Source organism: Ctenopharyngodon idella, chromosome 1 (genome assembly GCF_019924925.1).
Source record: "Ctenopharyngodon idella isolate HZGC_01 chromosome 1, HZGC01, whole genome shotgun sequence".
Taxonomy (NCBI): domain Eukaryota; kingdom Metazoa; phylum Chordata; class Actinopteri; order Cypriniformes; family Xenocyprididae; genus Ctenopharyngodon; species Ctenopharyngodon idella.
Genome location: NC_067220.1, coordinates 41489465 through 41505888, shown reverse-complemented (window position 1 = coordinate 41505888; position 16424 = coordinate 41489465). Strand labels below are relative to the sequence as shown.

Here is a 16424-nt window from a genome sequence, read left to right as displayed (position 1 = left end):
TTCAAAAAGTTCATAAAGAGATCGTAAAACTAATCCATATAAACTTTATATGATGAACAGATTGAATTTAGGCTTTTATTTACGTGTAAACATTGAACAGTGAACATAAACAAAAGCTCAACCGAACCAGCTTGAAGCGCGAGAACATACCTCTTCCGGAAGCTCAAACGTGCTGCGTTACACACGAGAATGAAACCTCACTGGTTCTCGCATGTCAAGCAAACACACGTTTACCACATCTGATGTGCACGTTGGTGAATAAAAGCCTAAATTCAATCTGTTCATCAAATAAAGCGATCAAGTCTCTTCAGAAAATTTGGACTAAACTACTTAATTCATAGTTTTACAATCTCTTTATGAACTTTTTGAAGCGTCAAAGTGTCAGTTACGTAGCTGTCAATGGAGGGACGGAAAGCTGTCAGATTTCATTAAAAAAATATTTTTTTTAAAATTTCATTTGTGTTCTGAAGATGAACATTGGTCTTGCGGGTTTGGAACAACATGAGGGTGAGTAATTAATGACAGAATTTTAATTTTTGGGTGAACTAACACTTTAAAGTTCCGACTGACTTTACTTCTGTATTGTGACGTATTTTCTGAGTGAAATGGAATAATGAATGGGAAAAATAGAGGGTATGGCTTGTTTTTTTCCCCTCTGGGAATTGATTGCATCTAGAAAAGTAGCTGTTCCATTTGCTGTCAAAGCTTGCAGCAGACTGACAGTTTTAGGGGACACTCTACCCAAGCCGTTAAACTGACGTCATCAGAGAAGGAAAGGCGTTCCGGAGGGGAAGTACATTGGCAGATATTGATTAAAGATTATGAAGACAAAATTTCTTTTGTGGATTAACTTGCACAGATAAATTGTTTACCACTAGACTAATAAAGTAAATCGGGTCAATTTTGAATTCATGCTGACTTTAAAGGGGCCGATAATGCCCCTTTTACAAGATGTAATATAAGTCTCTGGTGTCTCCAGAATGTGTCTGTGAAGTTTCAGCTCAAAATAGCCCACAGATCATTTATTATAGTTTGTCAAATTTGCTCCTATTTGGGTGTGAGCAAAAACACTCCTTTGTTGTGTGTGTCCCTTTAAATGCAAATGAACTGCTGCTCCCGGCCCCCTTTCCAGAAGAGGGTGGAGCTTTAACAGCTCGTGCTTCAGTCGCTCACCAACAACAAAGCTGGAGAATCTCACGCAGCCAAAATGAGGATTGTCAGTAACGGTGTTCAGCCTTACATTGTTCAAACCGGAGTCAGACACTGATGGAGAGACTCAGGAAGAAGTTACAACTTTTAGAATGCAAAAAATGTAGGCCAGGGACTTGGTCCTGTGTATCAGTTGTTGATTGGATGTTGAGATGTGAACGTTGAATGAGTCGATTGCACTCAAGTCGATGTCACCAGAGAAAGGTCTGTCATTTCACTGGAAGATCGAGTTATGACTATTTGATTACATATTATGAGGTCAAAAAAGTAAAAAAAATAAACACATACATGGATTAATCAATGACGATTATCTAGTACATGCATTTACAAAATAAATATTTTTAGTAAAACATTTTAAATTGATCCACATTAACCAGCTTTGATCTGAATCACAACATTTGTTTCATTTTTTTATCAAGGTTGCTTTAGTCATCAAGGTACCACTGAAAAATATGCCATAACCAATCCCAAAAAGTACAATATTTGTTCATTATTTAGATGTTACTGAATCTAAGTCATGGAGCCATGAAGTACGTTTACATGTGCCGTTATAATCAGGTTTTTGTGCAGTTGGACAGACCAATAAAGCCTGTAGCTCAAGTCTACATGACACAATGTGCAATTGAATATTTGAAGGATTTAATACACATCATGTCACTTTTGTCTTTCCGATCAAGCTCATAATGTCAAGGCCATTTGTAGTGCAATTATGCCAAATACTGAACAAAACCGTATTTACACCATATTTTAAAAAGACAAATTATGTCTTTAGTCTGACTGAAATCAAAATCAAATCATGTTTTCATGATCCATCATTGTTGTCAGTACCAAGTACTTGTGCCCATTTCTAGTTTATCAGAAAAAAAAAAAATTGCTATGGAAGTTTTTAATGCCGTTTTTACTTCTGCAACCTTCTGTTGGGCTCAATAGAGGTAAAATACACACAACACAAGCATTATACACATACTCTTCCAGTTAGTGCTTCATTATTCCTGAATGACTTGGATGAACTGAATAACCTCAACACAAATATCCAAGACAGAATCAAGAAGCTGTATTCTGTTGAACAGTTTGAGTTTTTTGTAGTTGCGCACTAGTTGAGTAAAGTTTTATTTGGATCGCTCCCTTTTTTAATATCCGTTTGTTGTTTTTGCCCTCAGGATATCTCAGCACAAGAGAGCAATATCCTCGGCTCTTTCTGTGATATGAATGTAAGTCTCTCTCTCTCTCACACACACACACACACATGCACACACACTCTTGATGATGGGCTTGATTACACCGTTTAGAGATAATTCATGAGCACAATAGATGCTGAGTGGACTAGACTTCACTGACTCTGACTTTGAGACAACTAGGTGTGGCTTGTGTGTGAAAGTACTGGATGTTCTTTGTTTAGATGTTGGCTAGTGTGATTCATCCCCTCCCATGAATCATCACAGGTTGTAGTGATTAAATACAAACTATTCATCACTCAAACTTTATATAAGGATTTTCTGTAGCTCCTTTGAATTCAAATATAATTGAGAATCATATCATTATCATTTATAGTTTTTGCAGTCTGTAAATAGTGCTGCATGCAACTATTTTGACAATCAATTAATCTGTGGATTATTTCTTTAATCAGATACGTTTGTGTAATGTTACACGTGTGCAAAAAACGTATTTATTTAATATTTAATAAACAATATTTTTATAAATAAATATTTAGTAATAAATATATTCACAAATTACGACATTCATGATATAGATTTTGCGAATTATTAAACATTACATATAATATTTAATATATAATAATTATATTATATTATATTTATTATATTGTTAATCATTATGATTAATTACATTGTTATTAAAAATAATTATATTATAATTAAGGTAATAGGTCACATCTGGATTTCATACTTATAATAATTATGCTAATTATATTATATTGTTAATCATTATGATTAATTACATTGTAATTAAAAATAATTATATTATAATTAAGGTAATAGGTCACGTCTGGTTTTCATACCTATAATAATCTGTGTGTGTGTGTATATATATATATATATATATATATATATATATATATATATATATATATATATATATATAAAAAATTTTATATATTATATTATTGTGATAATTATATTATTATTGTGATGTGATGATTAAATACATTATTAATCTATAATTTAGTAATTGTATTTAATAGGTTATAGGTCATGTCTGAATTTCATACCTCAGGTTTTCTATATTTAATGTAATTTTTTGCAAATATTTTGTAACATTTTTGCATTCATTTGAATAAAAATGTTTTTATGGAGAATTGATATTTAAACTCATTTTAAAGCACAATCATGCTATTGCTGAAGAAGTGTTTTCTTTGATTTGGGTGTATTTTAAGTGATGTTATTACATGGTCTGACGTGTGTGTTTGTCTCAGGACGTGGAGGTTCCTCTGCACCTGCTGCGATACGTGTGTATGTTCTGCGGGAAGCATGGCCTCTCTCTGATGAAGGACTGCTTTGAGTTCGGCGCTCCTGATACTCTCCCCTTCCCCATCGCACATGCCTTCATCACCATCGTCTCTAACGTGAGTCGTTGCCCAATCAAACCACAGTCTGACACGTTTGACCTGTAACCAATCAGAGGTTATTTCTTCTGTCTATGCAGATCAGAATATGGTTGCACATTCCCGCTGTGATGCAGCACATCATCCCTTTTCGCACTTATGTTATCAGGTAAGAACACATTTCTAAACTGGTCCTAAAGGTTTACAATTATTAAAAGCCAAGTGCAAAAAGTGTGCAGAAATATCTACATCTATTTCATCTGATCAATCCTGACTGACTCACTGAACGAGACGCTGGCAGAGCACAATCAAAGTACTCTTAGAAAGAGCGCTGTCGCCAAGAATCTGCTCTCGGTTGAGTTGCTAGGAAGAGCATCCCTCACCATAGCAACAGTCGCCACGGCTCTCCTCACATGACCTTGGGGGGAGCCAGACGGCTGGCAGGGGAGCTGTGAGAGCGCCAGTCATGTGACTTGAGCCAGACCGGATTAGAGCAGCACAGAGAGAGTGTAGAAGTGTGTTCAGATGGAAATCTGAAGTTTTTCTTTGATTTTTCATTTGTATTCCTATAGTTCAACTGGTAGAGCATTATATATTATATTATATTATCTTATATTATATTATATTATATTATATTATGATGTTATATTCATCCACCTAAAAAAGTAGTCCCATCTCAAGATGACTGTTATATATTATATTATATTATATACAAATCTACATACCATATAAATATTTATTCTCCTAGAATAGTCCCACCTCAAAATATAATATATGTTATTTTATTATATTATATTATATTATATTATTTTCTATTATGTTATATTAATCCACCTAAAAAAATAGTCAAGTCTAGTCATCCCAAAATGACTATGATATGATATACAAATATGCACATCTATATATAATTTAATTTTGTATTAATATAAAAAAATTTTTTTTTGATTGAAAGTATATTTTCGTACTTTTACAAAAGAGAAAAAAATCGCAACACACTGAAAATCATACAGCTATTATGTATTCCATTACACTATCATATTATTATAATGTAACACGTTTTGTTGATAAACAGTGGCATACGATACAAAATAGTTTCGTAAATGTGATGATTAAGCCACTGAAATGTTCTGTCATTTCTACTTTTTTACTTTTAAAAGCTTTTATATGTTAACTGTTTTTCATGGGACCTGATATATCCTTTAGGAATAGAAAAGGATTTTTTGATACAGATCCTTAGAAGAATGTTTCAGATTTAATACAAGTCAAGTCCCTCAGTATGAAAAAACACATAAAAATTGCAATTACAGCAATGCTCTTATAATGGACTTGTGATGTGTGTTATTGTAACAAAATGTGTGTTATTTGAGCTGTAAACCTGTCGTCTTGAAGGGGCACTACTGGATGAATATTAGTGATTAGTTGTTTTTATGTGCCTGACTCATAGAGTCTCAGCCGAAGCGTCTGGTCAGATGTGAATCTCTCTCTCTCTCTGTAGGTATCTGTGCAAGTTGTCGGATCAGGAGTTGCGCCAGAGCGCTGCTCGTAACATGGCCGATCTGATGTGGAGCACGGTGAAGGAACCGTTGGACAGCGCGCTGTGTTTCGACAGAGAGAGTTTGGATCTGGCCTTCAAGTACTTCATGAGTCCAACGCTTACCATGAGACTGGCCGGACTGAGCCAGATCACGGTACGAGAGGCACAGAAACACACAAGCTCTTTTTCCGTTGTGTCCAGTCTGTGCTCATTGATCTGTGCTTGTGTTTCTGTAGAATCAGCTGCACACCTTCAACGACGTCTGTAATAACGAGTCCCTGGTGTCTGACACTGAGACGTGAGTGTAACGAGTCCACTCGAGTTAGTAGTTCAGTCAAGCTGGACATCTATTGACATCTTTGTTTCCTCTCTCAGGTCGATAGCAAAGGAACTCGCTGACTGGCTTATCAACAACAATGTTGTGGAGCACATATTTGGACCAAATTTGCACATTGAGGTGAGTAGAGTTTTGCACGGACAAACACCGCTCATATTTATTGTCTTTGTAGTTTGGATTCGTGATGTTTTTTCTGTTGAACATTTAGTTCTCTCTAATCGCTCACTAAAGATTTATTATTTCTGATTGTGCTTGTATTGTTTCTGCTGTAGATCATTAAACAGTGCCAAGTGATCCTGAACTTCCTGGCAGCCGAGGGCAGGTTGAGCACTCAGCATGTGGACTGTATATGGGCCGCTGCTCAGGTACACACACACACACACACACACACACACACACACACACAAACCACTATTTCGTCTGGATGTATATTGTGCACAGAATGTATATTTTCTGCATAGAATACCTGGATGACTAACTATATTTGTCAAAATGTGGAGTAAACTACCAGAGCACTTTATCCCACAATGCAGTGTGCTTCATTTGACCTGGATGTGCATATATATATTTATGAGAAATGACCCCCAAAAGATAATTTTAAGTCATTATTGTGTTAAATGAGAAAAGCATCAAATAGACATTGCAAAAAGTAGCTTTATTTTTTTTTTTTTATTGAACATTTATTGCACATAAACATTTAGGCTTCAACAGCCATGAGGGTGAGTAAATGATGACAGAATTTTCATTTTTGGGTGAACTAACTCCATAAAGGAATAGTTCACCCAAAAATGAATCCCATAATTTACTCACTCTCAAGCCATCTTAGGTGTATATGACTTTCTTCTTCAGACGAACACAATCAGAATTATATTAAAAAATATCCTGACTCTTCCAAGCTTTATAATGGGAGTGAATGGTGCCCTTTTTTTGAATCCCAAAAAGCGCATCCATCATAAAAAGACTCCACGTGACTCCACGGGGTTAATAAAGGCCTTCTGAAGTGTTTTTTGTAAGAAAAATATCTATAATTTTAGCTTTATAAACTATAATCCCTGGCTTCCGGTAATAGTCGAGTCGATTCTGGCGGAAGAGTGTGTCTCGTAAATGTGTGGACGGACGTTACCGGAAGCTAGTAAAAATGCATTGCTTCACTTCAGGAGGCCTTATTTAACCCCCTGGAGTCATGTGGATTAGTTTTATGAATGATGGATGCACTTTTTTGGGCTTAAAAATATGGCACCATTCGCTCCCATTATAAAGCTTGGAAGAGCCAGGATATTTTTTATATTTCTCCGATTGTTCTTCTGAAAGAAGAGAGTCATATACACCTAGGATGGCTTGAGGGTGAGTAAATTATGGGATCATTTTCATTTTTGGGTGAACTATTCCTTTAGTGTTTTTTTTTTTTTTTTAAATGGAATGATACTCTAAATAAGAAACTAAAACTTCCAGTAGGTGGTGGTAAATGTCTACATTAAGTCATTCATTAATTTGATACGTTCAAACGGCTGATTTATTCAGGAATGAAGTAAATGACTCTCTTTATGAATGGGCTGTTGAATCATTAGTCATTAGTCGTTCAATCATTAGTTGAATCACCTGATTGATTTACTCAAAACACGGCTTCATTCAGAAATGAAGCATCGCTGTGTGTTGCTCGGAGATGCACAACAGTTCAGCTCTGGCTTTACATGTAATATTTAATTGGCAAAATTGAGCAAAAGCAGACGATATTGTGTATAAACTTATTATTTATTGAACTGTTGTGCAAAATCAATAACACGTTTGCACTCCTGCTATTCAGGACAGAAACAGCACTTGTGGGATACTGCGCTTGTTACCCGTGTGATATTGCTTAACTATATCATGATATTAATGACACAAAAACCCATACACAGGGGCATTTTTACCCTGATATATTGAATTTTAGGTGTCAATCTAACTGCATTATATAGGCTACATCGTGCAATGAGTTGTTGCTCTGCTTCATGTTTGTCACCATCGGGCAGGTGCGTTAAACGCTTTAATAATTTTAACACATTATTTTTTTCCATAACCAATTAATTAAAGTAACGCATTAAATCGACAGACCCTAATGTGTGTGTGTATATATATATATATATATATATATATATCAGTAGCTGTTTTCAAGTTTGTATTTATATAATTATTATAAAAATAATAATAATTGATAATTAACTTCCAAATGACAATATAACTAATAAATCCAAAATAACTTTTATTTTTGATTTAATAACTGAATGTTTATAAATGTTTCTGCATACTATGTTCTAAACTTTTTTTTTTTTCTTACCTTTTTTTTTTTATTATTTCTTTTAGTGGAACAAATGCAAAAGAACAGAACAGAACAGTCAGGTCACCAGGGGTATCACACACAGTTACGTTTTTCATACGCAGTTAGCTTCATATCAGGGGTTAATTTCCTAATAGTTCCAGAAGAAAGAGAGACATAAAAATAAATAAATAAATAAACAGGGCAGGTAAGAACAAAAATTGCCAGGAGAATATTTTGTTAGTACATAAAAGGTTCAAGTCCATTCAGTCCCCTCTTAAAACATAAAAATCCAATATATTTTCACATGCAGAAAAATAGGAAATGATTATCAACATGATAATACTGATATATTACTCAAGTGTGGAGAGGAAGAAGAAAAAAATAAATAAATAAAAATAAAAAATAGCAAAATACTTCATATCTCCTTATGTTCTGTCTATACTCCTGTTTGTCAGTCATTTTGACCAGTACTTGTAAAATACATCCATCTTTAATCTTAGAGAAAAGTCAGGTGTTCCCTATCATACATAATTTTTACAATCACTATCCACTCTTCTTTTGTTGGTGGATTTTCATTCAGCCATTTCTTAGTTATTGCTTTTTTTTTTTTTTACTAGCAATCAATAATACTTTAAATAGGTACTTGAGTATTAAGACACTTTCCTTTAGAGCTGTTACTGTTATTGTCATTTTGAAGAGGTTTTTCTATATTTTAGAGTAGATTTTCAGAAATTCTGCCCTCTTGATACAAGTACATGAAAACAAGAACAGATATTATACACTCTTTCTCTTTTCAGCCTTTGTGACTGATTTATTTGCCCGTACAATAGTGTTGAACAGGTCTCTGTGTCTCTGTCTTCAGCTGAAACACTGCAGCCGCTACATCCATGACCTGTTCCCCTCGCTCATAAAGAACCTAGACCCTGTTCCTCTGCGGCATGTGCTCAGCCTGGTGTCAGGGTTACACCCCAGCGCACACACCGAACAGGTACCACACACTTTGTAATTAACATTAGTGCTTAACACGTTTGAGCTCTCACTCTCATACTTCGGTGAATTTTGAGACAGACTGAAATAAATGTATTTTTCCCTAGCTGTCCTGGATGTGGTTGTTGAGTTGTTTCTCTGTGTGCAGACGCTGTATTTGGCATCCATGTTGATCAAGGCCTTGTGGAATAACGCCCTGGCAGCCAAAACTCAGCTGTCCAAACAGAGCTCCTTCGCCTCTCTGCTCAACACCAACATTCCCATGGGCAACAAGAAAGGTGTGTGCCTTCTGCTTTTTGATGTTCATGCCAAAGATTGATTTGAAGTTGGTGTTAATGAATGCGAAATCTGAATTTTGTTCACAAAATACTGAATTAGACACTTATTTTATTAAATTTAGGTTAGAATCCACAAATAGTAAAAATGGCAGTTGAAGTCAACATAAAATGACCTGCACAAATTATTTTACTTCTATAATGTGAAATATTTCTGTGAATAGATAAGCATTTCAGTGTAAAGAGTTTCAGGTTAAAGTGTTATAAAAATGAATACTGTAAATACATAAATAATATTTTATCATTATCTTAGCAATAGTGACAAAGTTTTATTTTGCAACTATGGCTAAAATAAGCATCTCCATATGAGTTTCTTACTAAATGTATTTATTCGTCACTATTGCCAAAATCACTTAAAATGCAATTTATTTAGTAGCTTTATTTATTTATTTTGCCACTATGGCTAAGATCATTTTATTAATTTATTTGTTTGTTTGTTTGTTTTGCTACTATGGCTAAGATCATTTTTATTTTATTTTGCCACTATGGCTAAGATTATTTTACTTTACTTTATTTTATATTTTATTTTATTTTTATTTTTATTTTTTTTATTTGATATTATTTGATATTTTTATTTATTATTTTATTTTATTTTGCCACTATGGCTTAGAGTATTTTATTTTATTTATTTAGCCATTATGTCTCAGATAAGGATCTCAGTGTAAAGAGTTTCTGGTTACATTTTACAATATTTGTCCTCAGGTTCTCCTGCAGGAAGCCCAGAGAGCAGCGACAACAGCGACACGCATCACAGTGGAGGAAGTGACATGGAGATGGACGAGCCAATCATGAGCAGCGGAAAACGAGGGCAGCAGAGGCTATCGGACACAGAGGTAACGTTCTCGCATATTCCAAAATATTACATGAAAACAAGTGTCATTCAGCTTAATTTAGGTGTTTTTTGCTGTCCCACAGGAGTCTTTGCAGGGCAGCTCAGACGAGACGGCCAACAGCGGCGAGGAGGGCAGCAGCAGCGGCCGCAGCGAGGCGTCTAGCAATGAGGCTGGTTCCAGCCGAGCCAGCCAATCAGCAGGCAGCCCAGGCAGCGAGCTGCACTCTGATGACATGGCTGACAGTGAGGCCCTGAAGGAGGAAGAAGAGGAGGAGGAAGAAGAGGAGGAGGATGACGAGGATGACGAAGACGACGATGAGGACGATGAAGACGACAGACCCGCTGTCACGTCCGAGAGCAGCCCGCAGAAAGAAACCCGAGACTCCAGAGAGCCTTCTACGTCAGAGCTACGCAAACGCAAAGCCGGCGAAGCGCTCGGTGAGGTACAGGGTCCTCCAGAGCGGCCTGGAATTCCACCTGGCATTTCTGTCTCCGGACTTGCCAAAACCAAATCCATCCCTTTCACCCCAGAATCAGCCGCTGCCTTGGTTGCCTCGTCTTCCTCCCTTAGGATCCTTGAACCCTGCTCTTCTTCATCCGTGTGCCTGGAGGGAACGTCGGGAGAGCAGGCTGATCCCTCCTCACATTCTCAATCCCAGGATCCCCAGCAACCGCAGCAGGGTGGCTCAGAGATGGACTCCTCACACGGGCCTTCCGTTTCCCAGGAGCCCTGTATGCCTCGACCGGCGGACTTCCTGTCAGAGGCCATGGGCAACGAGCTCTTTAACTGCAGGCGTTTCATCAGCCCTCAGCATCACCATCATCATCACCACCATCACCACCATCACCACCACCATGATGGGTGAGGCTACCTTTCAAATGTTTTGTTGACATTATCTCTGCCAATATCTAGTGAGCTCCCTTTTTCTCTACAACTGTGCATTTTGGGATTGCGATCTTACAGAGGACCTATTATGCCCTTTTTCAAAATCTTAATTTTGTTTTTGGGCTCTACTGGAATAGGTTTTCATGCTCAAGAATGTTCATGAATGTTCAAATGTGCCCTAAATTGCTGTCTAGGTAGTCGGCTCACTAGGTTTTGACGCAGAGCCATTATGTCTTCTGGTAACATACTCTTAACACAAACTCTCTCTGCAGTCATATGGTAGAGGACATGCTGAGCGCAGATGACGTAAGCTGCAGCAGTTCCCAAGTCAGCGCCAAATCCGAGAAGAACATGGCGGATTTTGACGGAGAGGAGTCCGGCTGTGAGGAAGAGCTGGTCCAGATCAACTCTCACGCTGAGCTCAGCTCGCACCTGCAGCAACACCTGCCCAACCTGGCCTCCATATACCACGAACACCTGGTGCAAGGTACATACATGCCTCCAAAGGCTGCTGCCACTGTGAAGCACGGCACTGTGTTCATTTACACACAAGCGCAATTTCAGTGTCTCGGAGCAGCTTTATTTGCAGTAAATGCCGCACCACACAAACTCCATCTTAACACAAAACTCACAGTTTGGGTCGTGCGAACTGTCTTCCCAAATTTGTAATGAGAATCCTTTATAAATCTATTGTCAACAAAAGAGAAGCTTTAAGGTCTCCCTGTGTTTTTCCATCAAAATAAAAGCTCTATTTTAATGTTTGAAAGCAAAGAAATGAATACAGCCATTAATATTAGTATTGTAATTTCAGTCAGATTAGAACTTGTACATGTTAGAAATAAAGTAATAATACAGTGAGACAGTGAGTTCACAAGCATGTAGCACTGAAAAACCCTATTGTAATTGTTAGAATTTCCAAGGATCAGGATTCTTCCCTAAAAGTGATCAGGCAGTCTAAACCTGTAAGTCGTAGAGACTTGAAACTTTGAGGGCTGGTAGTACTCACACTGTCTACAACGTCACTGAGGCTCGCCCCAATCAGCCTGGTGGTCTATTGACCGTTTAGGAGATTCGATCGTCACCCTGGCAAAATCTTCGGGTATTTTGGATTTTTTGAAAAACCTCCTTTCACCCAATCTGAACCAAACCAGTGCAGAAAGATTCTATGGAGTCTGACTGTCAATAATTATGAAATAAAAGTCGACATTTCGATTCACGTCCGAGACGGGACACCAAAACGTTTGAAGTGGGCGTGGCCACTTTTACTAAAATGGCTATCCCTCTTGAACGGAATGAGATCTTGGCACACCTATGTATGGGACTCGGCCTGTGGTCGCGTGAAAAAGGACGTGGCGACTGACCACTTGGTGGCACTATAAAATGAAAAAAACAAGCAAACATGAAAACAGCTACAGCTACGCAACAGTCAGTCCGATTGACTTGAAAACTGGCATGCGATGTCTTAGTCCAAGGTGTCGCAATTGTCTACGAGGACATTCGCATATCTCGAAAAACACGGCCTGCTGTGAGAAATTTAAAAGGAATCGGCTGCCGAGGGGCACCTTCCCATTTTTCATGTGCGTAAAGGATTGTGTATTGTGCGTGTTTTTTTTTTGTGTTTTTTTTGCACACGCCCACGACATTCATACCATATGGTAGAACTCGTCATTCTGAGGAACTTTGCCTCTAGAACCGCCTCTGTCAATCGAATCATTCGTTAAATATTGGAGATTATTTCAAAAACCTACTTTCGTGAACTAGTCCTAGGTTTTTTGCTCGATTACTGTTAAAAAGCTTTATAAAGCATATATTTCCTATGGTAAATTGCCTGTATTGGCTGTAAATGGTCTTTTCTGTCTATGATCGAGATCTATACAGGCTTGCAAAATAAAACATAACTTTTTACACATGTGCTTAAAGGCCTTAAAGGGCTTGAACCCCTTTAATTGTTGCCCGCAGCTATATTTTTATCTGCGCTTACTTGAAATGTGATTTCAGATTAAAATCACATGATTTTAGTCCGATGTTTATTTTTTCTTTTTGTGTATGTTCGCTCCAGGTCCGGCGTCGCACAAACATCAGTACTCCACCCACGCGGTGACAGACATCAACCTAGACAACGTCTGCAAAAAAGGAAACACTCTTCTGTGGGATCTGGTCCAGGACGATAATGCAGTATGTTTACTTCACAGCAGATTATTTCAGGCATTTCTTATGTAGGTTGCAATTCTCGTGTTTATGTGATTCTCATGTTGTCATGGTGACTAGATCCACCTATCGGAGGGCTTGATCAATGAGGCGGAGAAGCTGTTGTGCTCTCTGGTCTGCTGGTTTACTGACCGGCAGATCCGCATGCGTTTCATCGAGGGCTGTCTGGAGAACCTCGCCAACCACCGGTGAGACCATCACAGATATGAAGTGCTGTATGAAACTGTAACTCTCTCAGGTCCTGTAGGAGATATTTGACAGTTTTGTTTCTGTGTGTGTTCATCAGGTCGGTGGTGGTGTCCTTGCGTTTGCTGCCGAAGCTCTTCGGAACCTTCCAGCAGTTCGGCTCCAGCTATGACACCCATTGGATAACCATGTAAGAAAACTCCGCCCACCACTGCTCTTAATGTTTTTTCTGGAATGTTCAGTTGGAACATTGGATTGGATAAATAATTGGAACTTGGATTAGTTTACAGGTTGTTTTTAAAAGAGTAAATACTTATATATTTCCCTGTGTGTGCTGCAGGTGGGCAGAGAAGGAGCTGCACATGATGAAGCTCTTCTTTGATGATCTGTTACACTATATCCAGGATGTGAGAGAGCAGCGCCACAAATTCGCTCTGTAAGTCTGGTTGTTTGTCTATATTTCTGCACTACTGTTCAAAAGTTTGGAGTCGGTAAGATTTTATGTTTCTGAAAGTAGTCTCTTCTGGTCACAAAGACTGCATTTATAATTGATCAAAAATACTGTAATATTGTGAAATATTATTACAGTTTTAAAAGTACTGTTGTCTATATGAATATACTGTAAAATGTAATTTATTCCTGTGATCAAAGCTGAATTTTCAGCATCATCTCCAGTCTTCAGTGTCACATGATCCTTCAGAAATCATTCTAATATGATGAATTATAAATTATGAAAACATTTGTGCTGCTTAATATTTCTGTGGAAACCATGATATATTTTTTTCTGGATTCTTTGATCAATAGAAAGTTCAAAAGAACAGCATTTTTTGAAATAGAAATCTTTTGTAACATTATAAATGTCTTTACTGTCACTTTTGATCAATTGAATGTTTTCTTTCTGAATAATGTCTGTGTGTAATGTAGTGATTTTGAACATCAATCCCATGTGTCTCAGGTACAGTCACAGTGCGGAGGTGCAGGTGCGTCTGCAGTTCCTCACCTGTGTGTTCTCAACGCTCGGATCACCTGACCACTTCAGTGAGTGTCTCACTTCATCTCTCACACATCGCTGCATGTGAGAATTGCTCTGTAACAATATGAATATTCTGTGTGTGTGTGTGTGTCAGGGTTGAGTCTGGAGCAGGTGGACATCCTGTGGCACTGTTTAGTGGAGGACTCTGAGTGTTACGACGACGCCTTGCACTGGTTCCTAAACCAGGTCCGCAGTAAAGACCAGCACGCCATGGGCATGGAGACATATAAACATCTCTTTCTGGAGAAGGTCTGGCTACCATATAGTTAAACCCAACTTGTATATTGTATGTGCCATGAGAATGAATCTTGATTCTCCCCTGATTCTCGCCATCTCTCTCTCTCTCAGATGCCTCAGCTGAAGCCAGAGACAATCAGCATGACGGGACTAAATTTGTTTCAGCATCTGTGTAATCTGGCTCGTCTGGCCACCAGCGCTTATGACAGCAGCTCCAACTGCGAGGTTCGATGCAGCAAATCTTGAAATCTCTTTGGTTTGTCTTGATATGTTCTCTCTCACCTCTCTCTCCCTCTCTCTCTCTCTCTCTCTCTCTCTCTCTCTCGTGTAGTTGTGTGGTATGGATCAGCTGTGGGGAATCGCCTTGAGGGCTCAGTCCGCAGACATCAGCCGAGCTGCGATCCAGTACATCAACTCCTATTACATCAGCGGTCAGTAAACAACAAAGTCCTACATGTATTGTATAATTCATAACATAAACGTTCACAGTTTCATAACCTCTCAGGTTTAGAATAAATGCAAGAAGAAACTTTTTTTGTTCTCAGTTGTTTTGCTACATAGATGTTTTTATTTTTGACTGGATTAAATGTTTGGATGGATGAATGGATAGATAGGCAGATGGATGGATGATGCTATAGCTGGTGGGTGGGTGGATGGATAGGCAGATAGATGGATGGATAGATGGATGGATAGGTGGATGGATGGATGGATAGGCAGATGGATGGATGGATGGATAGGCGGATGGGTGGATGCATAGATGGATGGATAGGCAGATGGATGGATGGATGGGGGATAGATGGATGGATGGATGGATGGGGGATAGGTGGATGGATAGGCGGATGGATGGATGGATGGGCAGATGGATGGATGCATAGATGGATGGATAGGCGGATGGATGGATGGATGGATGGATGGATGGGGAGAGATGGATGGATAGGCGGATGGATGGATAGGCAGATGGATGGATGCATAGATGGATGGATGCATAGATGGATGGATGGATAGGCGGATGGGTGGATGCATAGATGGATGGATAGGCAGATGAATGGATGGATGAATGGGGGTAGATGGATGGATGAATGGATGGATGGGGGATGGATGGGCGGATGGATGGATGGGCGGATGGATAGATGGTTAGATAGGCAGATGGATGGATGGATGGATGGATGGGCGAATGGATAGATAGATAGGCGGATGGATGGATGGATAGGCGGATGGATGGATGGATAGGCGGATGGATGGATGGATGGATAGGCAGATGGATGGATGGATGGATGGATAGGCAGATGGATGGATGGATGGATAGATGAGCGGATGGCTAGATGGATGGATAGATGAGCAGATGGCTAGATGGATAGATAGGCGGATGGATGGAAGGATGAATGTATGTATGATGGATGGATAGGCGAATGGGCGGATGGATGGATATGATGCATAATTATGTAATTTATATAATAATTTATGATGGTTGTGCTTTTTGTTTTGTATTATGAATATATGTGAGTGTGTAATGTGATGTATTTATTAGTGTGTGTAACCGCAGGTAAAACGGGCCTCGAGAAGGAGCAGGAGTTCATCAGTAAGTGTATGGAGAGCTTGATGATGGCGTCTGCTAACCTGGAAAAAGACGCCCACTCCAGCCTCACCATCATAGAGAGAGGACTGCTGCTGCTCAAAACACACCTGGAGGCCTTCAGACGCAGGTACACACAGAGAAACACTCACATTTCCTCACTGACACTGCAAGAAAACCATGTTTTCATGAGAAATTCACCGGTTTTGAT

At 38.6% G+C, this 16424-nt stretch overlaps 1 protein-coding gene across 2 annotated transcripts in view; it reads left to right on the top strand.

Moving 5' to 3' along the window:
• Positions 1-16424, top strand: part of usp34 (ubiquitin specific peptidase 34) — a 51540-nt gene that overhangs the window by 7096 nt on the left and 28020 nt on the right. For both annotated transcript variants that reach the window (XM_051895367.1, XM_051895358.1), the window contains exons 4-24: positions 2370-2420; positions 3641-3790; positions 3871-3938; positions 5265-5457; positions 5540-5601; positions 5679-5760; positions 5913-6005; positions 8799-8924; positions 9072-9201; positions 9961-10091; positions 10174-10952; positions 11249-11463; positions 13036-13151; positions 13245-13372; positions 13471-13560; positions 13711-13806; positions 14326-14408; positions 14498-14652; positions 14752-14865; positions 14972-15071; positions 16184-16343. In XM_051895367.1, coding sequence (XP_051751327.1) covers positions 2370-2420; positions 3641-3790; positions 3871-3938; positions 5265-5457; positions 5540-5601; positions 5679-5760; positions 5913-6005; positions 8799-8924; positions 9072-9201; positions 9961-10091; positions 10174-10952; positions 11249-11463; positions 13036-13151; positions 13245-13372; positions 13471-13560; positions 13711-13806; positions 14326-14408; positions 14498-14652; positions 14752-14865; positions 14972-15071; positions 16184-16343 — 3122 coding nt within the window. The remainder of the gene's footprint in view (positions 1-2369; positions 2421-3640; positions 3791-3870; positions 3939-5264; positions 5458-5539; positions 5602-5678; positions 5761-5912; positions 6006-8798; positions 8925-9071; positions 9202-9960; positions 10092-10173; positions 10953-11248; positions 11464-13035; positions 13152-13244; positions 13373-13470; positions 13561-13710; positions 13807-14325; positions 14409-14497; positions 14653-14751; positions 14866-14971; positions 15072-16183; positions 16344-16424) is intronic.